Consider the following 27,072-nt stretch of genomic DNA (forward strand, 5'->3'; position numbering starts at 1 on the left):
GGCCGCACGCACATATTGCTTGCACAGCTTGGGTCATGCGTCTTGATGCTTGTCCAGCCTTCCTCGCGTGATGTCTGAGCTATACGAGCCAGCTGCACAGAACCATATGCATTGACACTCGAGGACAACATGCGCGCCTGGACAGCCAGACGCCCTCTGGCCTTCCCGACAAGTCGTTTCGTCTACCCCTCGCAATATATATAGAGGGGTAGATGGAACAATATTTCGACCCTCCTCACTTAGGCAAAATGCTGGACGTTTCGGAGACATGAATTTTTATCCGGCGAACCTCATGAACGGCGGTGGGAGAGAGCCAGGTGCATACAAGTATCAACTCGTTCCTCGCTCCATTCGTTTGTCCGGCATCAAAGTATCGGGACCCTTCCACGCTTAGAACACCTTCCACACTCTTCAGCAACGCTATCATGCTTCGCGAAAGCCTCCTCGCTGCAATCGGCCTGCTCGACCTTGCTCGCGCACAGCAAATCGGCACCAACACGCCTGAGGTCAATCCCAGTCTGCCGTTTTCCCAATGCACATCGTCCGGCTGCACTAAGGTGAACACCGGTGTCACTCTCGATGCCAACTGGCGTTGGTTGCACACTACTACAGGCTATACCAACTGCTACACTGGCAACACTTGGGACAAGTCCATCTGCACTTCCTCCGCGGTTTGCGGTCAGCAGTGCGCCATCGACGGAGCAGACTACGCCAACACATATGGCATTCGTACCTCTGGCGATGCTTTGACTCTAGGCTTCAAGACTGGAAACAATCTCGGCAGTCGCACCTACTTGTTGAATCCAGCCGGCAATGCGTACCAGATGTTCAAGCTCAAAAACAGGGAGTTCAGCTTCGACGTGGATGTCTCCAAATTGGCTTGCGGGCTGAACGGAGCACTGTATTTCTCCGAGATGCCGGAGAAAGGCGCCGGCGCTCCTGGAGCAAAGTAAAGATCACAGACTTCATTCCGGTGATGATGGCTAACTTTCATAACACAGATACGGCACCGGCTACTGCGACGCTCAATGCGCACAAGATCTGAAGTTTGTCAATGGAGTGGTAACTTCTTCCCAATTCGCATCTGCTTTTGTGCTTTCGTGGAATCCCAGCTGACAGATAAACGACAGGCCAACAATGAAGGCTGGGTGCCCTCTCCCACGGATCAAAATTCCGGCGCCGGAAAACTGGGCGCCTGCTGCGCGGAAATGGACGTTTGGGAGGCGAATTCGATCTCTCAGGCTGTCACTCCCCATGTTTGCACTGGTCAAGGCCTCACTACCTGCTCTTCTCCAAGCCAATGTGGTTCAGGCACTGGCAATCGCGTAAGCATGCGTTCAATCCCTGATCTGCACATTCACGCAAAGCTTATAACGTGACACAGTACAGCGGAATCTGTGACAAAGACGGCTGCGACTCCAATCCCTTTCGCCTGGGAAACACCTCCTTCTACGGCCCCGGAAAGACCGTCAACACCAATGCCAAAATCACAGTCACGACCCAATTCATCACCTCTGGCAACAGCGACACCGGCACGCTCACCGAGATCCGCCGCATCTATAAGCAAAACGGCAAAGTCATTCCCAACGCCGCCTCCAACATCGCGGGCATCGACAAGACCACTAGCGTCAACAGCAAATTCTGCTCTCAGCAAAAGTCCGTCTTTGGAGACCCCGACGACTTCGCGAAGAAGGGTGGTTTGGCCAAGATGGGTGACGCCATGGGTCGTGGTATGGTCTTGGTCATGTCCCTCTGGACCGACAATGCGTCGAGTATGCTGTGGCTGGACGGCACATTTCCTGTTGGTGGCTCTGGTCCGGGTGTCGTTAGAGGGACTTGTGATGCTACCAGCGGCTTGCCGGCCAATGTCGTGGCTCAGCATCCCGACGCGAGCGTGACTTTTTCGAACATCAAGTTCGGAGCCATTGGGTCGACTTAGGACATGGTTTGGAAGGAAGGAGGTGTGATGCGGAGGCCTCGGGTTGAAGTTCAACCTTCACACCCTGCGGGGAAGAGTTGCTTGATATAGCATGTTCTCATAGTGGTTTGGTCTTAGCCCAGTATGACGCTATAAATGTGATTTCTTCGCCACGGCTGGTCAATGGCAGAGTTAATTCCGTAGAAAGTTGTTGGTCAGCTACATACAAGTGACGCTCGAGACCAGAGCTCTTGAGCACGAAGCAAGTCGTCCTTCGGCTGCCTGTCCTCGCCATCTGTATGTTGATGAAGAAGGCGAGGTAAGGCATTATCGTGTAGCCTTGTGTACGACACGAAGCATGTCTCCTTGACCATTCGCAGTCAATCGCGCAGACTAGCATGGTGGACGTCACGCAAACAAAATCCTCAGGCGATTTCATCCGGCTCGCCCACCAGGGCTTGCACGCTTCTGCTCGGACTACCAGAAGACCTCGCTGAGACAAAGAGAAGCCATTCCACGGCGAATCAGGTCGATAATAAGCACCATCGGTCATCTTGACTTCTTAGTCTCCTTCTTGCTAGCTTCTTCTCTGTCGCTCTTATCGTCGTTGAATGCCACGACGATATATCCGAGCAACACCACGTTCGCCACGATTGCCGCAAGACCACCAGCATATGTCGAGTTGCCTAGACACGTCAGCTGCGGACGTCCATCAGGACAAGCCTCGGATCGGTACCTCTGAATAGCATGTTGACCGAGAGAAAGTAGCTAGCAATCGGAAATGTGACCATAGCAAAAGTGAAGCCCAGCAACTTTGCGATTACCGACCTGATGTTATGTTAGATCTCCTGAGAGGCATACGTTGCTCCTATACGCCAACATACGAGGGCACTGCAGGCGTGATGTTCGACTTTAGCTCCGACTTGGTCTCATCTTGGTCGAGATGTGTCTTCTCCGCGGTTGTGATTCTTCTGGTCGCCATGTTTGATAAGTGTCGTACTCGTCGAAGAGAAAGGCGAGGTCGAACGGAAGGTTTAGCCCATGCTCCGAGATGATGGACTCCAAAGCCGATCCTGCAGGGTTCCGCTTTGAGACTTTCCAAAAGCGCGACCCTCTCGTCACTTCATTCAACACGACCGCGCCAAAATACACTATTTGCGCGCCATTCTGGGAGGGTTTCGTTGCTTATTGTCCTGGCAAATGTCCTCTTGTTGACGGGATCTGTACTTCTCCCGCCTGCACGAGCGACAATTCCGACTCTCATCCCCGAGCGGAGATACCGCCATCGCCTCGAACACGTTCCCATCGAGCCATCCGATCTCGCCGACAATGGCTCACCACGACGATCCGATTAGTAGCGATAGCACTCCCAATAAGAGAAGGAAGTTGAACACTGAGAGCAGTGGGAAGGCCTGGGACTCGGAGAATGACAGTGGAGAAGACCTGTTCAACGAACACGACTTCGAGACTCTGGCTACAACAGCTGCTGCATCACAAGCACAGAGGAAGTCATTGCAGTATGGACCATCGCAATTGCATGCTGATCTTGGCTCGGCTTCTACTCGACCACCTACACAGTCTGGCACGTTTGTCACCCAGCCTACACAGCCGTTGCGACATACAACTCAGCCAACACAACCTCTACCACCGCGGTCACCAGAGGTACTAGTCGAGCGCTCGTCACCTCCCGCACCAGCCTCGACCCAGAAGCCCGCACCCGCACCAATCAACAGGGCGCCGTTCGCCAGGCCTAATGGCATTCTGGCGCGCACAATGGCACCTCCGGGTACGACATTCCGCCGACCACCTGGAATACAAGCAAAACCCGCCGTGATCGATCTCGATGATAGTGATGAGGATCCGTCGGTACAGCGGAGTGATGAAGAGGAGGCTCCAGCTGCTCCAGCTCCTCCAGCTCCCATGCGGTCGAATATCAAGCCCACCAACTTCAAGAGAGCGGGTCGAGGTCTGGACTCTTCGCCCAATCGGGCGGCCAGAGAACTGCCCCAGGCCGCGCAGGTGCCCGCACCGACGGCGTTCATGGGTATGCTGAATCAGTTCGGCTATCAGCCGACTGCACCAACACAGCATCACGGCGGCGACTCGGCGAGTGCCTATGCGAATACCAGCAGACCGAACAGACCATTGATGTCGCTCAACAAGCAAGCCGGTCCGTCTCGAGCGAACCCCGTGCCACGATCAGCTCTGTACCAAACGATAGATGATGTGGACGATTACAGCTTGAGGAACAAAGTTATCGAGATGCAGCAAATATCGCCTTTACACACCATCCAGCAATGCATGGATGCACTGACCATTAAGAGGGGGAATGTAGGCGATGCCCTTGCCTGGTTGGTGGAACAGGATGAGGCTGAGACGAACCCCGATGAGTTGTCGCTTAGTCCGATCCAAAAGAAGGGCGTAGCGAAGACCGTCTCGCAAAATGCAAGATCTCAGGATTCGTCCTCTCAGCCCGTCCGGGCTACCACGAAGCAGCAGGTCAAAGGTGCGGGTATGACCATTGCTGAGAAGTACAATGCGAAAAAGGGCAACAACCCGATCAAGGATGCACTGGAAATGGAACTGGACTCGGACGATGAGGAGGTGATTCGGCCGAGGGGACGTCTGATGCAAGGTACCAGACCTGTTGCGGGAAGACCGCTATCTTCGTCGCCACCGCCGGTGCAGCCTCGCCCACGCAATCGCCTTGCGAAGAAGTCCGTCATCACCATCGACTCGGACTCAGAAGGCGAGGACCAGGACGGCAGCGAGGATGACTTTGAGGAGCTATCTGGTCCTCCGCCAAAAACCGAACCAGAAGATAACACAGGACGCATGCAGGAAATCCGTGATGACCGATTATTGAAGCTGTTCAATGAATGTACGGTGCACGATCTGGCTGAATTGAGTGGTCACGCGGTTGATAATATCACATTCGTGCTGGACCAGCGGCCGTTCGTTGACTTGGACCATGTCCGCGGAATTGTCATGGAGACTTTGACCAAGACAGGCAAGAAGTCGAAGCGAGTGCGGCAAGTTGGCGAGAAGCTCGTCGATGATTGCATTGAGGTCATGACTGGTTATGATGCGGTTGACGAACTGGTGGTGAAGTGCGAGGAGATTGCGAAGCCATTGCAGGAGGCGTTGAAAGCTTGGGGAGTCGACAAGGTTGACGGCGAGCTGCAAATTATGAAGCTTGACGAGGCCCACGACTCTGGTATTGGTACACCGACAAGTTCGTGCGCTGCGGATGAAGGTCCTACTCAAAAGTCGACGGGCAAGCCGAAAGGGAAGTTCCTCGGCCAGCCGGAGAACATGAACTCGAAGATGGTGATGAAGGACTATCAGCTCGTTGGACTGAACTGGCTCAACTTGCTGTACGACCGGAAATTGTCGTGCATCCTCGCCGATGATATGGGTCTGGGAAAGACATGTCAGATCATCGGCTTCCTGTCCCACCTGCAGATGAAGAAAGTTGATGGCGTGCACCTGATCATTGTGCCAGGCTCCACCCTGGAGAACTGGCTGCGCGAATTTGAAAGATTCGCTCCAAATCTCTCTGTCCGGCCCTACTATGGCTTGCAAAAGGAGCGAGAGGAGCTGCGATACCAGCTCGAAGCCGACTTTGCCGAGATCGATGTCGTCGTGACAACGTACGACATGGCGACTGGCGATGCGGACAATCACTTCCTCCGCCACTTCGGACCATACTCTGTCTGCGTATACGACGAAGCTCACATGCTGCGCAATCCGAAGTCGAAGCGCTACAGACAGCTCATGCGCATTGGTGCTGACTTCAAAGTCCTGTTGACCGGCACGCCTCTCCAGAACAACTTGCAGGAACTCGTCGCCATCCTCGCCTTCATCATGCCGGATTTGTTCTTGGAGAAGAGTGAAGACTTGGAGTACATCTTCAAGCACAAGGCGAGCACGAAAGATACGGCCCACGCTGCATTGCTGTCTGGTGAGCGCATTGCTCGAGCTAGAACGATGATGACTCCGTTCATCCTGCGTCGCAAGAAGCATCAGGTCTTAGATTTGCCGAAGAAGACGTCTCGTGTGGAATGGTGCGACATGAGCGACACCCAAGCCAATCTCTACGCGGATGTCATCAGCGAGGCGCAAGACTTCTTCAACGAGAAGGCTAAAGGTACCGTCAAAGCTTCAGCATCTCGCAGCTCCAACGTGATCATGTCGCTCCGCAAAGCCGCCATACACCCTCTGCTCTCCCGCCGCATCTACGACGACAAGAAGATCGACAAAATCGTCTCGGTCCTGTCAAAGTCTGACGAGTTCGGCGCAAACACTCCCGAGAAGATTCGTGCGTACATCGACGGCTCAGCCAGCGATCAAGTCGTCAAAGGCGGCGACTTTGCCATCCACCGCTTCTGCTATGATCGCGACTATCTGCGCAAGAAGTTTGCATTGAAGCGTAAAGAGTGGATGGACTCCGGTAAGGTGGAAGTCTTCAAAGAGCTCATCACCCGCTGGGCCGCGAATGGCGATCGCGTACTGGTCTTCTCACAATTCACCACCGCCATGGACATCCTGGAAGCCGTGCTCGACACATTGGACGTCAAATTCATGCGTCTGGACGGACAAACGAAGATGGACATCCGCCAGGACATGATCGACACCTTCACCAACGACACTTCCATCCCCGTCTTCATGCTCTCGACCAAAGCCGGCGGCGCGGGAATCAACTTGGCCGCCGCGAACAAAGTCATCGTCTTCGACTCGGGTTTCAATCCACAAGACGACATTCAAGCCGAGAATCGCGCACATCGGGTCGGTCAGACGAGGGATGTGGAGGTTGTGAGATTGGTGACGAGGGGTACGATTGAAGAGCAGATTCATGCATTGGGTGAGTCGAAGTTGGCGCTTGATGATCGGGTCGCGGGTGAGGCTGCGAGCGCTGCGGAGTCGAGCAGTTTGGAGAAGGAGGGGGAGAAGTTGGTGGAGGATATGCTGGTGAAGCAGATTAAGGGAGAGGATAAGAAGGGAGGTGAAGAGACGGTCAAGGAGGAGAACGAGGAGAAGCCGGTCGTGGAGAACGGTGGAGATCTCAAGGACGCATTCAAGAAGGGACTGGAAGGAGAGGGATTGAAGGTCGAGTCGAAGCAGGCACAGTATTGAGTACGCTTTGGGCAACGCATGGAATGAACACTTGAATGCCAGGTTTGGTCACTGAATGAGTCTTTGCAAAGTATCGCGCTGCTGCTGCTTGTGTTCTAGCTCCGAACGGTTTGTTATCACCTCGATCCGCTCCAGGCGAGGTCGATCGTGCATCGAATGCAAGAGATTCATGAACGCGATCCGCCACGACGCCGTCGATGTATTTGCATGCATTGATTCGATCACGAACGACAAAAGAACGGCAGAGTCAGCGATGGCTCGGACAGGAGCTTCGAATCGCATTGACAGGGCATCTCATCAGGGCTGAGGGTCACTCAAGCTGCGCACCCGCATCTCGCGAAGTCGTACCCTTCGACTGTTTCGCAGACCGAAACCTGCACCACTCTCTCGCCGCTTCATCAAGCTGCCCCGCAAGCCGCGATCTCAATGGCTTCAACAAGATGGGTTCGAGAGGAAAGGCTTCAAGATTCAGTCTAAGCAGTAATTTTTGCTTTGGACATGGTGGAAGATGAATGCATCGATGCCGTCTCTAGTAAGCTGAGTCACTGCCTCCCATCGATTTTCCCTCATTTCTTGTGTCTTATCGATTGGAGAGTTCTCATAGCTCACATCGCAGCGTTTGCAAGTGCAGCGCCCCGTTTGCAATTCTGCGTCAATCTCCATGCACGCTCGCAGCTCAAGACTTATCTCCGAGATTCTTTCCGAGATTCTTCCTTCGAACTGATCTCAATTGAAAGCTGCACAGCTGTCAGTGCTTGTCAGGACACCACCACATTGGCATCTCGTCATGGCACGCCCTCGCAAGTCGCGTAACCGCGGGATGCATCCTCCTTCCGGGCCGCAACGCCCAGCTGCAACACACGCTCTCTCCTTAAAGGCAATCGTTCGCGCAACCAAAGTACTCGATCGCAGCAAATTCCAACTCCTCGTGTTGCCCCGCGAGCTGCGCGACTCGATCTATGGCTATGCCACTATCGACAAGCAGGCTGCTAGTCTCTGCGGCACTACGTTCGAGTTGCGCCCTCGCCAGGTTGCACAGTGGAACCTTCTTAGCGTCTGCCGCCAAGTCCAGATCGAGTATCAACAAGGTAAGCATTGAGCGGAAACGTGCATCTCTTACTTTTGATCGCATCACTGCGCTATTAAAGAGCTTGCTAACACGACTCCCAATCACTGGTAGTTGTCGACAAGTCCGCCAGCCTCGAGATCTACGATCTAATGGACACTATCCCGTCCCCTGCGGAGATTACCAGCTTGCCCGCAGCCGCTTCCGGCATCACTTCGCTGGTCATTTATCTCATTTCGGACGCAGCTCTACAAGGAATCTCCGAGATGACACAGCACAAGCGCTGGGTTGACAAGGTCTTGCATCTGCTTCCGAATCTGCGCAGCCTGAGCTTATCGACTCACGCTCCCTTGGCCTTCAGCTTCGGGATTGCTAGGATGGAAGCTGAGCTAGCTCCCTGGATGAAGCTACCTTTACTTCGTGAGTTCAAGGTATGGGATGCGTTCAAGGAAGTGAAACAGCTGCGGACCATCGAGGAGCACGGCAGCTCGTCTGAGCGCGAGGTTTTGGTCATGGAGTGGTCGAAGGAGGGTGGGGGCTGGCAGGACCTCGACCAGCTCGAGATCAAGAGAGCGGCTTTGAGGCTCGTTGAGATTGGTGATGAGCTTTGAGGTCGAACGGTTCGATGGAAGACGGTACGACAGTGGCTTTGTGGACGGTGAAGTGGGAGAATACGGTCAAGGTCAGCTACCACGAGACATTTCTCCTTTCCTGGTCGCATGGCCAATCTGACCTCTCTAGTGGTAGGCATACCGAAAGGTATGAAGAGTCCTTCCAGTCGGCTCTGTCGTAGCTAACAGGAGCTTTCAATGTCACTGTCTCACATGCAAGAAGCCGGGCATAATCCGTGCCTGCTCATGCGCTAAAAGTAAGCTAAAACTTGACGTGCATCGTCACTTCTTCACGACTTCACCAGACTTAGTCTGCTCAGACGCACTCGGCTTGTGCCAAACTTCCTTCATCAACACCATGCCTCTCCTATCTCTAGGCATGGCCACGGCATCGAACTACCAGCAAGCGATGGTGGCCGCGCGCCCAAGCACGACAAACGCAGCAGATGCGCAACGAGACATCTTTCGCTTTTTCGATCTGCCACGAGAGCTGCGCGACCTGATCTGCGAGTATGCCCTCTTTGATGGAGCGCCAACTAGTCTCTGTGGCACCAAGGTCAAGCTGCGGCCTCGTAATATTGCCCGCCAACATGTTTTGACCGTTTGCCGGCGACTCAAGAACGAGATGGAAAAAGGTGAGTACAGCCGAGACTTCTTCTTAGCTCTTTTCACAACATGATCAATGCATCGAAAGTCGCTGACGCTCATGGCCACATCCTGTAGTTGCAGCAAGTCGCGCCACCCTCGACGTTTTCGACTTGAATGGACACATCCCTGAACCGAACGAGATCATCAGCCTCCCTGTTGTCGCTGCCAGGACTTCTGCGTTGGTGCTTCACCTCATCCGCTCGAACTGCAAAACCGTCGACGAATACGCACTTATGCCTGAGATCCAGCGGCACAGGCTCTGGATCGATAAGCTCTTGCAGATGCTACCAACACTCTGCAATCTGACCATAATTGTCCACACTCAACGGGCGCAAACCTGCGGACCAGATGCAATTAGTGCGCTGAAAGAAGTTCTGGCACCATTGATGGAATTAGCGCATCTCGAAACACTCGAAGTGTACAAGGCGGAGGGATCGTTCGTCATGATAAAAAGCATCGAAGAGCACCGTGCTGCTACCATTGGCAGCCTCCTGGTCATGAAGTGGTCAGGAGTCGGAGGGAAGTGGGAAGACGTCCACGACGAGCCGACTGCTGTGGAAACATCGGTGCAGTAAGCGTATGGCGTGTGGAAGGCCAACAAGAATCGGAATTCTGGGCAGCGCCGCAGCAGGATACTGTTGTAAACCACGAGCGCCTGGACCGGAATTACTGTGGTCGCTCAATCCAAAGAGGATCGAGTCGTAGCTCTTCGCCATTCGTTGATGGTAACTTACGGCGTCAAAAAATGGTCAATAGAATGTTACCTTTCTCGATTCCTCTTCATCAATGTTGCGGTCCGCTTTCACGTGAAAACCGCGGTCGTGCTCCATGCTAGCGTACACGCTAATGCACGCTCGCAGCTCCAAGCAGTGTTCGCGATTTTGTCCAGACTTTCTCTTCGACACAATCGACACAAAAAAGTTCTCATCAACATCGTAACCAAGCAAAATCAACAGCGCCAACTATGCCGGCGGAACTTCATCAACCAGCGACTGCCGCGCCACCTGCGCAGGGAGCGATGGCAAGCGCAAACGCCGCACCAAGCGCATCGAACGATCAGAACAGGGACATCTTCGAGTTCTTCGAGTTGCCGAGGGAGCTCCGCGATCTCATCTATGGATACGCTGTTGATGAAAAGTCCGCTCTCCAGTTCGCCGATACCGAGTTCCAGCTGCGATGCTGCGACGCTCCTTGTGTCAATTTCCTGCTTGTTTGCCGACAGGTCAAACTAGAGTACATGGAGAGTGAGTACAGTATCCAGCGCAATACATTTGTCATGCTAGCGAGAATCCTCTCTGAAGCTTTACTGACCGCTGCCGCGGCGTTCTGTAGCTTCCAACAAGTTCGGACCGACACTCGAGATTTTCGACTTACTACAGGCAGTGGCGGATCCCTCCGACATCAAGTCACTCCCTGAACCGATGCTACTTACTACTTCGCTGCACTTGCGCCTCACCTCGGATTTGGATGTTCAAGGCAATAATGAGATGACCAGCCACATGCACTGGGTCGCCAAATTCCTGCCCATGCTTCCACGGCTCGACCGGCTGGCAGTAACGGTCCTTTGCCCTGTCAAAGGCGCCTTTGGTACTGCTGAGATGGCGCATCATCTGGCTCCGTGGTTGCGTCTACCGCACTTCAAGCAGATCGAGGTGTACGATACGAGAAAGGAGATTTACTCACTGTCGGACATCATGGCGTACGAAAATCTGATGGATCGTAAGCTTTTGAGCATGAGGTGGTCAGAGGAAGGTCAGAAGTGGGAGGATAGCCACGGAAAAGATCTCGTGTTGGAAGAATGGAAGGAATTTGACGATGACGATGACGAGACCGGAAATGGGGACGGGTACAAAAACGAACAGGGAGAGGGTGTATAGGCAGATGAGGGAGAATGGAAAGATGATGTGTCGGGTGCAGCTGGAACGCAAGAGCGGGCAGCGGAACAAGCTGGAGTGATCGGTGTCGTCATGCTAGAGACAGCGCAGAGCGGCGATCGTGAGGCGATGTGTCTACAAACCAAGATGGTGAGCGATCTTGACTGCCTGCGTCTAAGGGGCAGCACAGCGCAGTCTCGAGCGCCGAGTATACTTCAATGCATCGCAGGAGAGCTGTTGAGTGACTGTAATGTATTCAAATTTTCAATCAACAAAGCTCCTGCTCGCCGCACCGCACGATCGCATCTGCTGTGCGCATTATGATACGCAATATTTCACGGTGCTCAATGATCCAGACAATCTCAACTGTGTGTGCTTTCAGTAGAATGCCAGCCTGACTCAATCGAGCTGCAGACGCTAGACCTGTCACATGCAAATTCATGGACATGAACCCAGCTAGTGCCTGCTAGCGCAAACATGTAGCTCAAAGCTCGTCTTCACGAATTCCGCAACTTGACCATCTCTGCTCGAAGCAACACTCCGCTTGCGCAAATATGGTTCCTTTCCAACCGCAGACCCATGCGTCTCCCAGCATGGCGACCACGCCACACCATCAGCAAGCACTCCCAGCTGCGCGACAGGGTTCACCAAACATGGCCATCGCAGCAGACGCATCGAACCATGAGGATCGCAGCACCTTCCATTTCTTCGATGATGTACCGAGGGAGCTGCGCGATCTGATCTACGAATATGCGCTTCACGCCCCACAGCGTTTCTTACTCGGCAATTCCAAGTTTACCGTGCAGCCTCGCCGCGTTCCCTGCTCGCATCTATTGACGGTCAGCCGCCAGTTCAAGAGCGAGTACATGAGCTGTAAGTACAGCTCAGAGTCTAGCGCATGACACGATCGCTTCAGCCAGCCTTCTGAGTGCTGCGCATCCGGGCTCGAACAGTCGCTAATCCGTCCATATCACTTCTAGGTGCCGACAAGCTTGCGACATTGGACATCTTCGACCACGGCGAGTCTCTCCCGCAGCCGCAAGAAATCGTCTCACTGCCCAGCCCCGCTCTCAACATCTCTTCGCTTGCGCTTCACCTCATCGCGGAAAGCAGCGATCCCAGCTTCCCGGATATGGACCTTCATATGAAGTGGGTCAGGCATATCATGTCTATGCTCCCGCGTCTTCGAAGTCTGAATGTAACTGTGCACGCCAACTCGGAAGATCTCGCCCGTATCTTCGGCATCAAGAAAGCTGTCGCTCCATGGGTACAGCTCACGGTTCTCAAGGAATTCGAGGTGTACAAGACGCCGACATTCATGATGCCGAACCTTTGGTCGGTTTCCGGACATGAAGGGATGAAGACCCCGGATTTCCTGGTCACGAGATGGTCGCTGCAGAGAGGCGAGTGGGAGGACTCCACTGACAAAGGGCCTGTTTTGATAGGCTTGTTGGATGACGTGCAGGACGAGGAAGACGGCGGAGAAGACTCCGGGGACGCTGGCGACGATGTTGAACACGACGAGGAACGCACGTCAGTGAAGGATGAGGACAAGGAGGAACACAATGAGGAAGAACTCACCGCGGCAGATGACGAGTCTGACGAGGAATGGCTTGCTCCTGTGAATCCTTACGAATACGGCACGGAGGAGTATCGGCAGTTCAAGCGGGAAGTGTTGGATGCGTGAGGATGGGTTTGAAGTGTGACCATCAAGCAGGACGGAGCAGGACCATTCACAATCTGCTTGTTTGCGTTTCGGTCTCATCTTGAAGGCTGAAAATGTTGAGTGCAGATACTTGCGAGGCGGAGGTAGAGCAGACAGCAGGTCACTTCGTGGAAACAGACCTAGACTGAGTATCAGCGAGCGCAACATCGCTACGAGGTGTCACGATACTCACAACACTGATATACCAAGAAGCGCAACTGTGCGCTCGCTACACCGTTGAAATTCGATGAGCAGGTGCGAAAGCAGCTCAGCGAGAAGATAGATCTCATTCAGAAAAAGATACACTGAAATGTACACACACGCTCAAGCTATCCAGCTCGGGAGATCCTCCAAAAAATCAGTCCAACTCCCATCAAATGTCACCATCATCGCTTGCTGTTTTCAGTCTCTCTAGTACTCCAGAGTGATCTCCTGGTCCTTGACGCGTCCAATGACAATGGAGCTCGCGTACCTGTTTGCATGTTAGCAACTGTCCCGAAGACCGTAAGAAATGCATTCTCAACTCACTTGGGAATAACCTCATCATCGTGCATCATCTCAAACTCCTCTGAAGCGTCCTTGCCCATGTGGCTGAACAGTGCCTGAGGACCACCGGGGTGCTCGTCAACCCAGTTGGTGACATCCATGACGATACCCTTGACTGCGATCCACAGGTCCTCCTTCTTGTTGTGCTTTGCGACCTCCTCCAAGCTGAACTCCTTCTCAGGCACCTTGAAGTTCTTTGGGTCATATGGCTCATCGACCTTGCCGGGCTCCTGGTTCTTGCCCATGACGGGTGCAGCGGAGTGCTGCTTTTGCTGGTTGATCTTATCTGCGGCGCTGTCGCTGCTTGAAGCAGAGGCACCGTTGCCCCACTCGACGGAGATCTTGCCGGGTGTGCTTGGGTCGATGTGCAGGCTGATTTGGCCGGCACGGGTCGCGGCGGAGCCACCGGCGCTGTTGAGTGCCTGCTGCATGAGGTACTTGCTTGAGCTGGCACCCGCAACACGGCCGTAGACGACACATCCGAGGAGAGAAGAACCACCGAGACGGTTGGCACCGTGAACACCACCAGCCAACTCACCGCAGATGAACAGACCATCGAAAGGCTTGCCCTGGTTGTTCAGGACCTGAGCCTGGTCGTTGATCTCGATACCACCCATGGTGAAGTGGAGCACGGGCTCCATCTGGGCGACGTGGAAGTCGTCGTTGACCTCAACCGGGAAGTTATGGAAGAACTTCTTGTTGTATGGATCCTTCTCCTCGCCGTTGGCGTACTTGTTGTATGCAGTGAATGTCTTGTTGAGCGCCTGCTCGCCGCAGCCGATCTCCTTGGCAAGCTCCGCTCCGGTCATCTTCTTCATGAGGCCACGGCCGGAGTAATGGCGAGTGTGGAAGTCGAGAGTGTTGGATGCCTTGCTGTTGAGGACGAGGCGAATGGGCCACAGACCCTGCTCCTTCTGCTTCCACATCTCGTTGGAGACGAAATCACGGTGCTGGAGCTCATCGACGAATCGCTCTCCCTTGTTGTTCAACAAAAGACCACCCTCTCCACGGAGAGCCTCAGCAGCCAAGAACTTGGTCTTTGCGGTTGGGTCCTTGGGGTCGACCAGACCAGTTGGGTGAACCTGCACCTTGTCCATGTCGATGTCGTTGGCACCAATCTTCATCAACATCTTGTGTCCGTCACCGGTAGCGTGGTTGCCGTTGGTGGTGGAGAGGTCGAAGGTATCGGGCCTGTGCTTCTTGAGGAGCGAGTCCTCTGTGAAATCGGCGGCGTAACCACCGGTGGCCAGGACAACTGGGCCGTCCACAGTGACCTGCTCGCCGTTGAACTCATATGTGACACCAGTGGCACGCTGGCCGTCCATGTTGATGTTCTTGACCTTGGCCTTCTTGATGAGGGCTACACGCTCTGGCTCTTTCTCGGACAGCTCCTCGAATCGCTGCATGAGCGCGTAGGTGATGGCCATACCGGGGAATTTGGCATCGTGGCCACGGTGGGTACGCGGGTAGGAGTGTCCTCTGTGGGAGATCGTCAGTATCGCATTTCTCGGGTATTGCGGATATGTCAAAGTACGTACCCTAACCGGGAAACGAGGGTCAGGTCGAGGTTGAAGACATCCTGCAGCCACTCGACAGCGGCGGCGGACTGGTATGTGAGGACCTTGATGAGATCTGGTCGAGCCTTGTCACGGGCGGACTTGAATGTGTCGTCGTAGAATTGCTTGACGCTGTCCTGGATCTTGTGGTCGACCTGGGTGCGGGTCAGGGCTCCGTTGATTCCGGAGGTGGCCTTGGTGGAATTGCCTCCCATGAAGTCTGAACGCGCGCATTAGTGGATTGTTGGCCGGCGAGACATCGACGACGAGGACGTACTGTTCTTGTCGAGGAGGAGAACATTGCCACCGGCGAGGTAGATGGTGTGCGCAGCACTCAGGCCGGAAACTGTCCTATTGTCAGCGGATTGCACCCCTCTTTTGGGCGTGGAGAGTACTCACGGCCGGCGCCGACGACGATGACTCTCTCAGGCATGATTGATGATATGCTGAAGATTAAAGAGAGAGATGTGTATGAGGAGGTGTAAGAGAGAAGGAGGTTGTGTGTGAAAGGAATGGAAGACAGATCTTTGGTATACGAAGAGGTCCGTCTCGGTCAGGTGCGGTCTGCCTCGGCACATCCGACGGGAGACTCGAGACTGGCGGTCGCGTTGCTTGGAGACTCTCGAATTTATTGGGTGGCAACGCCGGGAACAAGGGCACGAGATCACGACGAATTGATGGACATCTGTTCTACAATGTATGCACAAGTATGCTGTCGGCTCTACACACTCATACACCGAAATCTGCTTTCACATGCGATATTCCTCCACAGCCTCTCTTCTGCACCAGGATGTTTGCGTGAAACTGCTAGGTGACCATCAAGCAAAAAGCTCGCGCTCGTGATTCACAAAGGGCGCCCTTCCAGGATCTCGCCCCGCAAAACCTCGGTTTGACATGTGAAGATTTGTGGAGGGTCTGGAATTGTACGGCGCGGCCAATCAACGACCATATATTTACTTCCTCCACCTTCTCCGGAAATGTCTATTCCACCGCTAGCGGGAAAGCAGTATCCTTTGCGGAGATTCACTTTGCGCTTGCCATGCGAGATCTCTTCTCCGTCAAATCGCTCCAAGTGGCGCACTCTCAAAGGGGAAAGCAAATGCCGAAACAGCGAAGCACAGAAGGCCGGCCCTGCACATTGCCCTCAGGCAATGTCACGCATTCTGCCGGCGAGGGTACAGGGTCCTGCACAGAACTCGGGAATAATGCACCGCTCGGGCAGAAGCTGTGCATGCCCTGCGTGGCATGCTTGACGGGCATGTTTGACACAAAGTCACGCGCACAACCCGCAGTGTTGTTGCTGTGTCAGAATGTCCTTGCCATTTGCTGTCTATGATTCATTGTTGTCGCTGGTCCTCGCATGCTATCCAGTAGCCCAAAATCCCAAAACTCCAGACTGGTCCTTTTTCTCTCGTTCTAATACCGGTGAGGATATCCTGGATCGAACTGTCAGTGCTCATGTTCGCATGTTTCTCACTCACAGTTCCTCACACACAATCGTGGACTACATACCTGGCGGGTAGCCTGGTGGCGGTGGTCCGTAGCCAGGAGCGCCTGCGAACGTGGTCACCGCGTAGATGGCCGGCGCTTCCTCACAGTCGTCGGTGACTGTAGGAAGAGGTGCAGCTGCAGTGGTGGTCTCTTCACATTCTTCGTACGCTGAAGTGGTTGTCGTCGATTCTGTACAGTCGCTGTGGGCTGGAGCGCTCGAGGTGGCATTCGGCGCCGTGGTAGATATCCCATGAGGGATGCTGCCAGTGCCTGGCAAGCCCGTGCCGGTAAATGATGAAGGATTTGAGACGGTCGATGAAACATTGAAATAGCCGGAAATGCTGGCAGGACGGGAAGGGCTCGCAGACGACGTCGATGGGGAAGTAGTAGCATTGCTGCGCATGGTCGATGATGCAAAAGTAGGTGCTATCGAAGTAGCGTTGCTGCGCATGGTCGATGATGCAAAAGTTGGTGCTGTCGAAGTAGCGTTGCTGCGCATGGTCGAGGATGCAAAAGTAGGTGCTGTCGAAGTCGCGTTATTTGGCACGATCGCTGACGAAGAAGAGGCTGGTGCCGAGGTACTATTGGCCGGTACAGTGGACGAAGGCATGATTGAGCTGACGGGTAAAGCGGCCGAAGAAGAGACGGTAGAGTTGGAAGAACCACCGGAAGCTCCACACGAATTGATCATGTCGGAATCGAGTACAATAGCGGATCCCGCGTACAGACCACCTTGGACCTCCGCAGCCGTGTTGAGTGTGATGTCAGTACCAGCCAAAATGTTGCCGGCGAACGCGCTTGTTGTCCCGATGGTAGCTGCGGACTTCACAATCCAGTACACACTACAAGGATCAGCTTGGTCCCTGAGGTTGACCATGGAGCCGCTGCCAGTGGTGAGCGAACTCCCGATCTGGATGACATATAGCCCGTCGCCGGAGAGAGTCAGCATGCCATCAAGGGTGACGGCAGAGTCGAAGCTGTAGATACCGGGACGAAGTGTCAGGCCCGCGAGACTTGCCAATGCTCCGAAGCGCTGTGTCGGAGGCAGTCCTTGTCCTTGCTTGAATGCCGCTGTGGAATCGGCTTGGGCTTGTTTGGCGACTTCGTTTGCAACGGCCAAAGTTCCCGTGTACAGTCCTGGCGGGAATCCGGTGACGGCTAATGTTGATGTTAGTCTCAGCTTATTTGAGCGTGGTCTTGGTCGACTGACAAGTCCCTGTCGTGCCGACATCTCCGTTGATCTCAGTGTCTCCAGTGTTGCTGACACCAGCTGGAGCAAGAGCCCCGAAACTGCCTGCAGTTCCAAGATTGACGGTCCCTTGAGCATGAGAGAGGGCAGCGCTTGCCACAAGCATGCGGACGGCATCGCTGAACAGCATGATAGCGGACGAAGGACGGATGAGAGTCGGTACGGAAGAGGTGTGCAGCACTGCTCTGACTTATACTGGTAGACAGTGGTCGTCAACCAGGTTTGCTGCTTACCCGAGATGAGAGGGCACAACCCAGATGCGCTACTACGGCACGTCTAGGGGTATGTCTTGCCGCTCGCGCACAGGTACAGAGCCACGGCCCCACACAGATCGAGGAGTTCATCCCTGACGCACCACATGGCATCGCCAATGTCCTTCCAAGCGCGATCAGTGAGGTCCTGAGCTTGCGACGACTTTCGTGCTCTCTGTTGGGTAGTGTCGTTCGCGATGAAGCGATTGTCCTCTGCCTGATCGTCGCAGGGTTGTTTGTTTGCGTGCGGTCAGAGTTAGGGACCCGGTCTTCATACAGGGCTATGGGCAGACCTTTGCCTCTATGCAGCCCAAGTCCTCACTCGACAGGACTGGGTTCGGCAATTTGTTCTCTTGTTTGAAGGCGTCAACCTGAAATGTTCGCAAGACGAGACGCTCAGCTTCTCGAAGTTGAAAGGCTTGAAAGTGAAAGGCTTGAAAGTGAGACCACTGTACCGAGTTGTACGCCATCGGCAGAGACTCCATACTAGCAGGGCTCGACGGGGCGTTCCTGGATCATGGCCGGGTTGTCTGGGACGTGACGTGGACAACGATCAAGATTACGTCGGAGTGTACTCCGACGTGCTCAACAGAGCGGACTGCATCTGACCACAACTGATTGTTGTTTGTGATCTGAATTGCTTGTACAGCGAAGCGAATTGTGTTCTTCCACAGCGATGCAGGTACCCGTCTTGTATGTGGTACTACCAAACAGATGGTCAGCGAAGAAGAAACGGCGCCGTCCTTTGTGCTGAGACGATGCACGTCGTTCCGAATTCTATCGCAATGGCATCTTGTCCTTCGATTTGTGTTATGCCCTGCTCGTGTCAAAGTGATGTCGAAGGTTACGAGTGAGTGAAGTCCTCGTTTAGACGAGCGCACATGGGCTGGACCCTTTCAAGATCGGCACATGCATTTCCGCTTTGAGATTCCGCAAGAGCACGAGCCTCCTTCCAAGTTTCACACCAGCACTCGTCACCGCCCCCAAAGCTCAGACATCAACGTTGAGCTTCCGCCTCAGTCTCACACAAACATCAACCCTCCACCACGAACCACGATATACACAACAAACAATCAATCGACATTCAACGTCACTCAAAATGGATAAGCTCAAGAACATGCTCGGCGGCCACAAGGACAAGGAGGCGACCTCGTCTTCTCACTCCCCGGCATCTGGAGGAGCTGATCCGAACAGCGCCCAGGTACGTCCAATGGGCAGACGGCCTGCATTGAGAATCTAACACATGTCGACTACCGCTGACCCTCGCTTCGAACAGGGTGTCATCCTTCACACCACCCTCGGAGACATCACCATCTCCCTCTACGGAAAGGAGACTCCACGCACCTGCAAGAACTTTGCTACCTTGGCTTCCACCGGCAAATACGACAATGTGATCTTCCACCGCATCATCAAGGGGTAAGGAAAGGGTCGCAACGCAAGCTTCTCATCTCCGCTGTGGCTGACGTTGTCTTCAGATTCATGATCCAGGGAGGTGACCCAACCGGTACCGGCCGCGGCGGTTCCTCCATCTACGGCGAGAAGTTCGAAGACGAGTTCGTCTCTGGCCTCAAGCACACCGGAAAGGGAACGCTTTCCATGGCCAATGCCGGTCCCAACACCAACGGATCGCAGTTCTTCATCACTCTTGGCCCAACTCCGTAAGTACTTTGAAGAGCAAGGAATGGAACGTGCATGAGACAGTCTCTGCGATCGCTCCAGATCTTGAACCCGCATGTCACTGCTCTTTGTCTGAGCAGCAGCTGACCTTTACACCCTTTTAGTCACTTGGACGGCAAGCACACTGTGTTTGGCAAGGTCACCGAGGGCATGGACGTCGTCGATAAGCTCGGCGCCGTGGCTACCGATGGTGGCGACCGCCCCAAGTCGGAGGTCAAGATCAACAGCGCCACTGTCATCTAGATGGTGTGAGACGCCGTGGAGCTCGGTGCCTGTGCGAACGATGCCACGAATGAGTTCGCGGTGCTTCAAGTCTTCACGAAAGACGATACGGAGAATGAAAAGTACATGACTTTTTACGGCCATTATGTTTTGACCCTGGAGGTGTCCATTAGTATAGCTCCCATATCAACGAGAGCTTCATCTGCGGATGAAGTCTCATTCGAGCAGAATCGACATGCGGCAGGTCTCATTCTCTAGCCACTGACATGTATCCCGAGCACTGCGCCTCTGCTGTGCTTGACCTTTCCCAAAAACATCGACCAAGGTATCACTTGCTCAACCCAAAATTCGTCCTCTCATGCTCCATGATCGCCTCCACCTTCTGCGCACTCGCCGAACTCGTATCAAACTTGTACCCAATCCACTCCTTCACCAGCCGTCTTGCCAATTCAATCCCAATGACTCTCTCGCCCATACACAACACCTGCGCATCATTGCTCAAGATCGCCCTCTCCACACTGAAGCTATCGTGTGCCGTCACCGCCCTGATTCCAGGTACTTTATTCGCACTGATAGCAACCCCCAACCCCGTACCACAAATTAAGAGACCGCGATCAGCTTTCCCTGCCGCAATGAGCTTCGCGGCATCAACGGCGGGGTGAGGGTAGGCGGTTTTATCGGAGGATTCGTTGACGCCGACGTCGATCACTTCGGCGACGCGTGGGTCGGCTTCGAGGTCGGCTTTGATTTTGTTCTTGTAGCCGCAGCCGGCTTCGTCGGCGCCCATGGCGATTACGAGGCCGGAGGTGGAGGCCATTGTGAGGGCTTGAGTGGTGGCGTGGTTTGCGGTCTCGCAGCTATCGAGCGATGAATCGTTTCGAGCTGGATGTCGTGTGAAGAATTGGGAGCAGAGTGAATATGTTGGGAAGGTCATAAAATGGCCGGTGGCCGGCTAAAGCAAGAGAGACTGGCGGTCGATCTCCTAGAAGCTTTATGGATGGGAGATAGAAAGCCATTCTCGGGCTCTTCACATCTGAGAAACATGGGTTGAGTTCCGGCTGATTTCAACAGCCATCCGTCATGTGGGGTGGTGGTTGTTCGGGAGAACGAATTGGGTAGCCCGCGAGCTCCGGCGGCTAAACGTTTTCGCGACAGGTGGGTCGAAGATAAAGACGATTGATGTTCAAAGAGAGAATCGTCTGACATGACATGTGGTGTACCAACAGCAGCACAGCCAGGGACAAGGAATGCTGTCACTCCGAATGCTGAGCATGGTTGCCGAACCAATGGAGAAGCAGGTTCCGACCTTACTCGTCATCGCCTCTCGATGCCGAGACTATCGTTGAAAGATTGCTCTGCTATCTATCTGGCAATGCTGCGCTGTCTACACGCCGTGGTATCATAAACACAAAAGCCTTGTGCCGTTGTCAAATCATTCGTCCGTCTTTTCACCCACCTTGTTCGAGTTGTCTGCCCCACCGTTGGTTGATTTCTTCTTACTGAAGCTATCACGATCGGCATCCTGCTGTGAAGGCCTTCGCTCGCTGCCAGATGTGCTGTATGCCGAGCTGGGACGACTAGGGACTTCGAGACGATGACTGTCGGATGCCCGATGATTCCTCGAGAATAGCTCGTTTGGCGAGCGTCGGCCTTGATCTCGCGAAGATCGATGCGGCGGGCTGCGATCTCCTGCGCGGCGGTCCCGGCGGTTGATTGATCGAGAGCGAGAGCGTCGACGGCGTGGAGGTGGCGAGCGCATGCTGTCGCTGCGGCGAGGTGAACTTTGGCGTCTCCTAGGTGATGGTGAGCGCGATCTACGACGTTTTGCGACACGGGAGTGCTTGTCTGGGGAATCCTTCTCGTTTTCGCTGCTCGAAGCTCGGGTCTTTCGCGGTGGTGGAGAGCGCGAGATGTCTGAGCTGGAGTTACGACGGCGGCGTCTTCTGGGCGGCGATCGATCGCGTGTTGGTGACCGCCCACCTGAGCTTGAGCGTTGCCGGCGTCTGGGACCGTTGTTGTAAGAATCTCGACCACTGTCGCGACCTCGCTGTGCTGGCTGGTAGCTGTCAAGCCGTCTCGGCGGTCCATCAAACCTTCTTGGAGGTGACCGCGACTGTCTCGACGGTGGCCGACGACCATAATCGCCGTCGTATCCACGATCACCTCGTCCACCACGACCTCCTCTGCCGCCTCGGCCTCGAGAACTACGCTCGTCACGCTCTTCACGCTCACGATCCCGCAGATCAGCAAGCTCTCGCTCACGCTCGCGAGCTTTGTCTTCTGCTAGCTGTTGGAATGTCAGTATGATATTCCAGCGGCTCAGTATGGCAGTGTAATCCAAACGCACCCGCTCTTGCTTCAGCTCCTCTTTCTTTGCTTCGATGAGCTCTTTCGGAATGCCGTTCGGATCTTCCTGTGCGCTCAGACAGAGCTTCCATAGCGAGAGACAGAACGCTGCAGTGTCTTTGTCGAGGAAGCCAGCGATGTCGGTCTGTAGTTTCTTGATGTCGGGCTGTAGGTTGTCAACATAATTTGAGCTTGAAGCAATGATGGTCCGGAACCACGTACCGTCTTGTTCTCAAGCATCGTACAGATCATACCGATCACGATGTCATCCTCGTTGTCGAGTAGGCGGACGACCTCTTGCTTCACCCAATTCTGGATGAGCGGCAGGTTTACCTTGCTCATGTCAACTTTGATCTTGTACTCGGGCGGGAATGCTGGCGGCTTTGCGCGCGCCGCACCTGTCTTGAGGGCATGAGATGTCATCTTGATGGTAGAGACCTAGGCTGCGCTCAGGCAGAGGCCGGGAGGCGAGAATGTGTGTCGGAAGGTAGGTTGAAGCAAGTCGGAAGTCCAAACCAGCAGGGAAGTTGTGACGGACGTGGACGGAGCTCAGTCCGGGGATTCGACATTCACCTCGCCTGGTCGGATGTACCATTCTGCTTTACTCTACAACCGTCACGAATTATCAGGAGACGATATTCCTAACCCGGTGTCACGACTCACGATCGCACGTAATGAAGGTCGCCGACTTCTTGTCCGATATGACATCGCTGCAAGTCTGCGTATGTTGATACACGTGTCCAACACCTCGCACCGACCGACTGACATTCGATCATCAGGATCCAAATGCAGCTCTTGCCCTCGTCTCGGCGAGACCAGCAAAGACAGACGAAGTACCCGTTACGAACGGATCATCGGAAAGGAGCAACGTTGACCTCACACGGGCCAAGGATCTTCTGAGCTTGCACTCTTCCGTCAAGATGGCACATCAGGATGGCACTGATCACGAGCTCAACGAGGCTCGGAGGGCCGTTGTGAAGGTCCTGTCAACACTGTAGCGCTCCGCTTTCGGTCCTTGGAATCTCGACAACAGCCTCGCACCTTCCGGCATCGCGGAAATGCTCCCAAAACACTTAGGGTACCGGGAGTCTTCAAATCATGCTGGACGAGACAGTATCACGCAGATTATGGCACTCTGTCTGGACGAATCAAGGACCATGCGTTCAAGTCGCGTCTCGGCGGTCCCAAGATCCGTGTCTCACAAGCGATGCGTGTGGAGCACGTTTGCAGACATTCTCAGCAGCAGTCCGACCGAGATCAGACAGAACTAGGCACTGCGAGGCGAACGGTAAAGTCCCGCTGCATGTGTGCGATCGCACCATGAGCTCAGACTCCGTCGCCTTCTATCGCAATGTATGGCAAGGGCAGTGCGCTCCAATGCTACACACGGGAATTGCATCAATTCAAGGAACCTCTGGACGTAGGCAGCCTTGCTTTCGACCTCATACGTTTCGGTCTGTCCATATCTACAACTTATAGCCCGTATTCTTCACGGCCTCCTGGTACGACGGCGTCGACTTGCACTGTTCCAACCACTTGTCGACATTCGGCCAGCTCTTTCCTTTCGTTCCGAGCTCCCGCACGAGCACAAAGTCCACCGAGAACTGCATCATGATATCCGCGGCCGTGAGCGAATCTCCGACGATGAACTTGCCACTACTCTTGCCAAGCTCGCTTTCGAGATAGTCCAAGTCCTTGCAGATGTTCACGCTTAAGCCTGCGACTGTTTTCTCGACATCACCATCCTTCTGGTTCCACTTCGCGTAGAGAACGGCAAGACCGTGAAGCATGAAGGTCGCTTCCGAGGCGTGCACCCATTGCAGCACTTTGTACCGTTTCGGGTCGCCGACAGCTGGGAGTAGGCGGTTTTGCTTGTCGTACTTGTCACAGAGATATCTATCAAGCTTGTGAGTCAATTGTGGAGTCCGGACAGTAAGTCCAGTGACCGCGATATTGGCCATCTCATCAACACCTACTCGCAGATATTGCCGCTTTCATAGAATGTTTCCAATCCGTCCTCGAGCGTAGGAAATTTTCCTAGCCCTTTAGCTTTCTCCTTGAACTCGGGCGGAGCAGGACCAGTGCCATTGATGCGCTCCGCGAAGGTGAACTCGTACGGCACGTCGAGCTCGTGAAGTTGCCATGCCGCACGAATGCAGCGCGACGCCTGGAGGAAGTGAAGCTTTACGCCTGACATTTTTCGAAAAATCTGAGGTGGGAGCACAGGTCATGCAAATGACCCAAAGGAAGACGCAAGCCTCAAGCCTGTACCTGTGCTACTGTCTTAGAGGCTAATCGCTTCTACTGATTCTCGACTTCCGTGTAGCAAGAATGACTGTTAGCTATTTGAGGCATGACGTGGAGCTGAGGTGGGGCGTGAAAGTTTGGGAGTCGAGACTCTTCAGAGCTTCCTCTCATCCGCGCCTCCATAGAGTTTACGATCAGGTGGGCGCGTGGAGAGCTCACAGCTGTCATGCGAAGGACGCCATCATTGAAGGCGGAGGTGTGGTGGCTTCAAAAGCTGCCAGAGCTTGGAGAGTCCAAGCGGCAAGGAAGACTAGAGGAGACAGTGTTTGACAAGCTAGCCGATGTGCGGGCGAGACTCACGGGACAGGACGACAAGGGATCGAAGACAATGCATGCGTGTGTTGTCTTCACTCATATCCCATGTATGCAGGGCTTTCTGGGCGATGCATGGGTAGGGGAAGTAGCAGCCTTTCTTCGATGCGCGATACAAGCACGTTGTGGAAAGCGTCTCGAGGGCATCAATGAGTGATGCCGACAATACGGCAAACAATGTACAGCTGGTGCTGAACACATGATGATTCACTCACTCAATCACAGCATGTGACATGTGATGCAGGGCAAAAGGTTTTGTTCGTGCAACATTAACTGGGTGGTATCATGCCATGATGTATCCCGCTCATAAGATTCTCTACCGCCTCTTGCTTAAGCCTGGTGCTCCCTGGCCCTTGCCTTGTCCGACGCGCCCTTGACGTAGCGGGAGAGATCGACGACCGAAAGCTGGAACGGGAAGTCGAGCGAGGCGAGCAGGATAGCAAAGAAGATGTACCAGCCGAGCATGTCAACCACAAAGGTCGTCGCGCCCGCCGCGATGATGCAGGTCTTCGCAGTCGCAGCGTTCTTTGTGTTGGGAGACACGGGATCGAAGTCCTCAGCCAAGAGCCAGAAGGCGCCAGCCAGGAGGCCGAACGATGGGGTGAGGAACAGGAAGATCAAGAAGAATACCAGGTTGGTGCGGAGGGCGAGGATCATGTAGAGAAAGCAGAGAACACCCATGAAGACCAGGAAGAATGCTGCAGATCATATCAGAGGTAGCTCGGTCGCTTCGTGTTATTAATCAACTTACCAAAACTAGCGTTGAAGCCACGAGTCTCGAGACCATTTCCAGGGAAAGTATCAGCAGTGGGGTCACCGTAAGCACCGTACGCGTTGTAGAACGGCTGAAGAGTAGCAGCGTAGGCAAGCCAGAAAGCACCGAAGGTACCGAAGACGACGAAGGGGAACGTGTTGCCGAGGATGAACTGCAAAGAGAGTTAGCCGCCATGAGAGGGTCGACGTTGCTGGACCGAAATTACCTCTCCAAGAGAGCCCAGGATCATGAGGAGACCGCCAAAGAAGAAGTACACTCCGGTCGAGGCAGCTCCGTTACCACCAGCGCCTCTCCAGCCCATCAAGTCGCAAGAGAGAGGAGTGAGCGAAAGCAAGAATCCGCCGAGCGCCCTATTCCTCGTCAGCACGGAGCTCGAATATATCAGATCAGGTGTCTCGTACAATGGAGTTGGGTTACCAAAGGTCTTGCGGAGATCTCCAGCGACCTTGTTCTGTGGGGAGAGATAGATCTTCTCGAACAGCTCGGGCGAGATGGAGATGCTGCCTGAAGTTTGAATCCTCTTCAAAGCGCTTTCTGGGTCCATGCCGTCGAGGTGGTACCCTGTGCGTAGCCTGTCAGTCGCTGTGTCGATGCGCGCATGCAAGTCCCATGTAATTGTGCAGCTTACCATTCTCAAAGTCCTTCTCCATAGGGCCAGGAGCAGTGAGGTTTGTGTTGTTCTGCGCGGCCGTGTACGTATCCGCCATTATTTTTTTGACGATGAGAGATGAGTAGAATTGAGATGGGTACAACGAGTCAATAGGAATGCGGCGACGAGACAATGAAAGAGACGCAGAGTGCGAGCAAGGGAACTCTTAATACTTAGCCCAGCACGGATCGACGCAGACTCCGCACTCAATGCCGGAACTAGCTTGCGGTCACGGTGTGCTCGCGCGCTTTGCCCCCGATGGACCAGAGGAGGAAGATCGACTCAAGGGCACCAGCCAGCGGACGAGCGTCAACACACGTCGAACGTGTCCGCGTCGCATGCTGCTCTCGATAGCTCCGAGACGGGAATAGTGCCATCGAGCCTGGGCACCTGTCGTTGGATGGTTGCCCTTGAACCTTTGTCTTAGCGCAGCGCCATGCGCGGCTCCCCGGATGCCTGGTCGACTAAGCTGTTGAAGGCCGTCCTTTTCATGGAGTTGCACGCCATCCGTGCGAACTCCTGTGACCGCTGTATAATTTCCAACAAAGGCATCGCGGGCGGCGTCGAGCAATCAGTGCCTCGTCTGTCAGTCGCAAGCTCTGGTGTGAGCTGGGAGAACCTCGGTGGACCTACGAGATCGCCACAGAACCCCTCAACCGCGATCGACGACTCGCGTGTGGTCATAGTACGTAGGCCCAAGCACGCCCCGGACAAGCGGAGGCAAGGTAGTAAG

The 27,072-nt window shown here is 54.3% G+C and overlaps 11 protein-coding genes across 11 annotated transcripts; 5 read left to right on the forward strand and 6 right to left on the reverse strand.

Moving 5' to 3' along the window:
- Window positions 1–380: 380 nt before the first annotated feature.
- Window positions 381–1,950, forward strand: MYCGRDRAFT_100252 (cellobiohydrolase; the record flags this gene model as incomplete). Its single annotated transcript, XM_003852184.1, has 4 exons — window positions 381–949; window positions 1,002–1,062; window positions 1,131–1,325; window positions 1,385–1,950. The coding sequence occupies 4 exons, from the start codon at window positions 426–428 to the stop codon at window positions 1,937–1,939; spliced, it is 1,335 nt and encodes a 444-aa protein (XP_003852232.1).
- A 517-nt stretch (window positions 1,951–2,467) lies between these two features.
- On the reverse strand, window positions 2,468–2,900 carry MYCGRDRAFT_86144 (uncharacterized protein; the record flags this gene model as incomplete). Its single annotated transcript, XM_003852535.1, has 3 exons — window positions 2,468–2,604; window positions 2,655–2,746; window positions 2,803–2,900. The coding sequence occupies 3 exons, from the start codon at window positions 2,898–2,900 to the stop codon at window positions 2,468–2,470; spliced, it is 327 nt and encodes a 108-aa protein (XP_003852583.1).
- A 557-nt stretch (window positions 2,901–3,457) lies between these two features.
- On the forward strand, window positions 3,458–6,904 carry MYCGRDRAFT_59124 (SNF2 family DNA-dependent ATPase; the record flags this gene model as incomplete). Its single annotated transcript, XM_003852185.1, has 3 exons — window positions 3,458–3,954; window positions 4,060–4,311; window positions 4,369–6,904. Coding segments are annotated over 3 exons (3,051 nt in total), but the record flags the coding sequence as incomplete, so codon positions are not given.
- A 937-nt stretch (window positions 6,905–7,841) lies between these two features.
- On the forward strand, window positions 7,842–10,084 carry MYCGRDRAFT_93296 (uncharacterized protein; the record flags this gene model as incomplete). Its single annotated transcript, XM_003852186.1, has 6 exons — window positions 7,842–8,142; window positions 8,235–8,717; window positions 8,868–8,879; window positions 9,109–9,366; window positions 9,455–9,815; window positions 9,952–10,084. The coding sequence occupies 6 exons, from the start codon at window positions 7,842–7,844 to the stop codon at window positions 10,082–10,084; spliced, it is 1,548 nt and encodes a 515-aa protein (XP_003852234.1).
- A 259-nt stretch (window positions 10,085–10,343) lies between these two features.
- On the forward strand, window positions 10,344–12,449 carry MYCGRDRAFT_93297 (uncharacterized protein; the record flags this gene model as incomplete). Its single annotated transcript, XM_003852187.1, has 6 exons — window positions 10,344–10,623; window positions 10,712–11,098; window positions 11,297–11,403; window positions 11,531–11,621; window positions 11,737–12,130; window positions 12,404–12,449. 6 exons carry the CDS (start codon window positions 10,344–10,346, stop codon window positions 12,447–12,449), a joined length of 1,305 nt encoding a protein of 434 aa, XP_003852235.1.
- A 776-nt stretch (window positions 12,450–13,225) lies between these two features.
- MYCGRDRAFT_72261 (uncharacterized protein) lies at window positions 13,226–15,568 on the reverse strand (the record flags this gene model as incomplete). The annotated part of the gene is made up of 5 exons (XM_003852534.1): window positions 13,226–13,430; window positions 13,487–14,983; window positions 15,043–15,280; window positions 15,338–15,406; window positions 15,460–15,568. The coding sequence occupies 5 exons, from the start codon at window positions 15,491–15,493 to the stop codon at window positions 13,370–13,372; spliced, it is 1,899 nt and encodes a 632-aa protein (XP_003852582.1).
- A 1,662-nt stretch (window positions 15,569–17,230) lies between these two features.
- On the reverse strand, window positions 17,231–17,906 carry MYCGRDRAFT_41533 (uncharacterized protein; the record flags this gene model as incomplete). Its single annotated transcript, XM_003852533.1, has 2 exons — window positions 17,231–17,709; window positions 17,762–17,906. Coding segments are annotated over 2 exons (624 nt in total), but the record flags the coding sequence as incomplete, so codon positions are not given.
- Window positions 17,907–19,106: 1,200 nt separating this feature from the next.
- Window positions 19,107–20,095, forward strand: MYCGRDRAFT_72265 (uncharacterized protein; the record flags this gene model as incomplete). The annotated part of the gene is made up of 4 exons (XM_003852188.1): window positions 19,107–19,252; window positions 19,328–19,467; window positions 19,527–19,709; window positions 19,833–20,095. The coding sequence occupies 4 exons, from the start codon at window positions 19,151–19,153 to the stop codon at window positions 19,969–19,971; spliced, it is 564 nt and encodes a 187-aa protein (XP_003852236.1).
- Window positions 20,096–20,278: 183 nt separating this feature from the next.
- On the reverse strand, window positions 20,279–20,767 carry RKIB (ribose 5-phosphate isomerase B; the record flags this gene model as incomplete). The annotated part of the gene is made up of 1 exon (XM_003852532.1): window positions 20,279–20,767. One exon carries the CDS (start codon window positions 20,765–20,767, stop codon window positions 20,279–20,281), a length of 489 nt encoding a protein of 162 aa, XP_003852580.1.
- Window positions 20,768–23,762: 2,995 nt separating this feature from the next.
- Window positions 23,763–24,527, reverse strand: MYCGRDRAFT_100257 (uncharacterized protein; the record flags this gene model as incomplete). Its single annotated transcript, XM_003852531.1, has 2 exons — window positions 23,763–24,192; window positions 24,273–24,527. The coding sequence occupies 2 exons, from the start codon at window positions 24,491–24,493 to the stop codon at window positions 23,763–23,765; spliced, it is 651 nt and encodes a 216-aa protein (XP_003852579.1).
- Window positions 24,528–25,245: 718 nt separating this feature from the next.
- MYCGRDRAFT_42411 (uncharacterized protein) lies at window positions 25,246–26,234 on the reverse strand (the record flags this gene model as incomplete). The annotated part of the gene is made up of 4 exons (XM_003852530.1): window positions 25,246–25,613; window positions 25,667–25,841; window positions 25,896–26,040; window positions 26,092–26,234. The coding sequence occupies 4 exons, from the start codon at window positions 26,232–26,234 to the stop codon at window positions 25,246–25,248; spliced, it is 831 nt and encodes a 276-aa protein (XP_003852578.1).
- Between the last annotated feature and the right edge of the window lie 838 nt (window positions 26,235–27,072).

The sequence above is a fragment of the Zymoseptoria tritici genome, chromosome 5, assembly GCF_000219625.1.
Source record: "Zymoseptoria tritici IPO323 chromosome 5, whole genome shotgun sequence".
In the NCBI taxonomy this organism is placed as follows: domain Eukaryota; kingdom Fungi; phylum Ascomycota; class Dothideomycetes; order Mycosphaerellales; family Mycosphaerellaceae; genus Zymoseptoria; species Zymoseptoria tritici.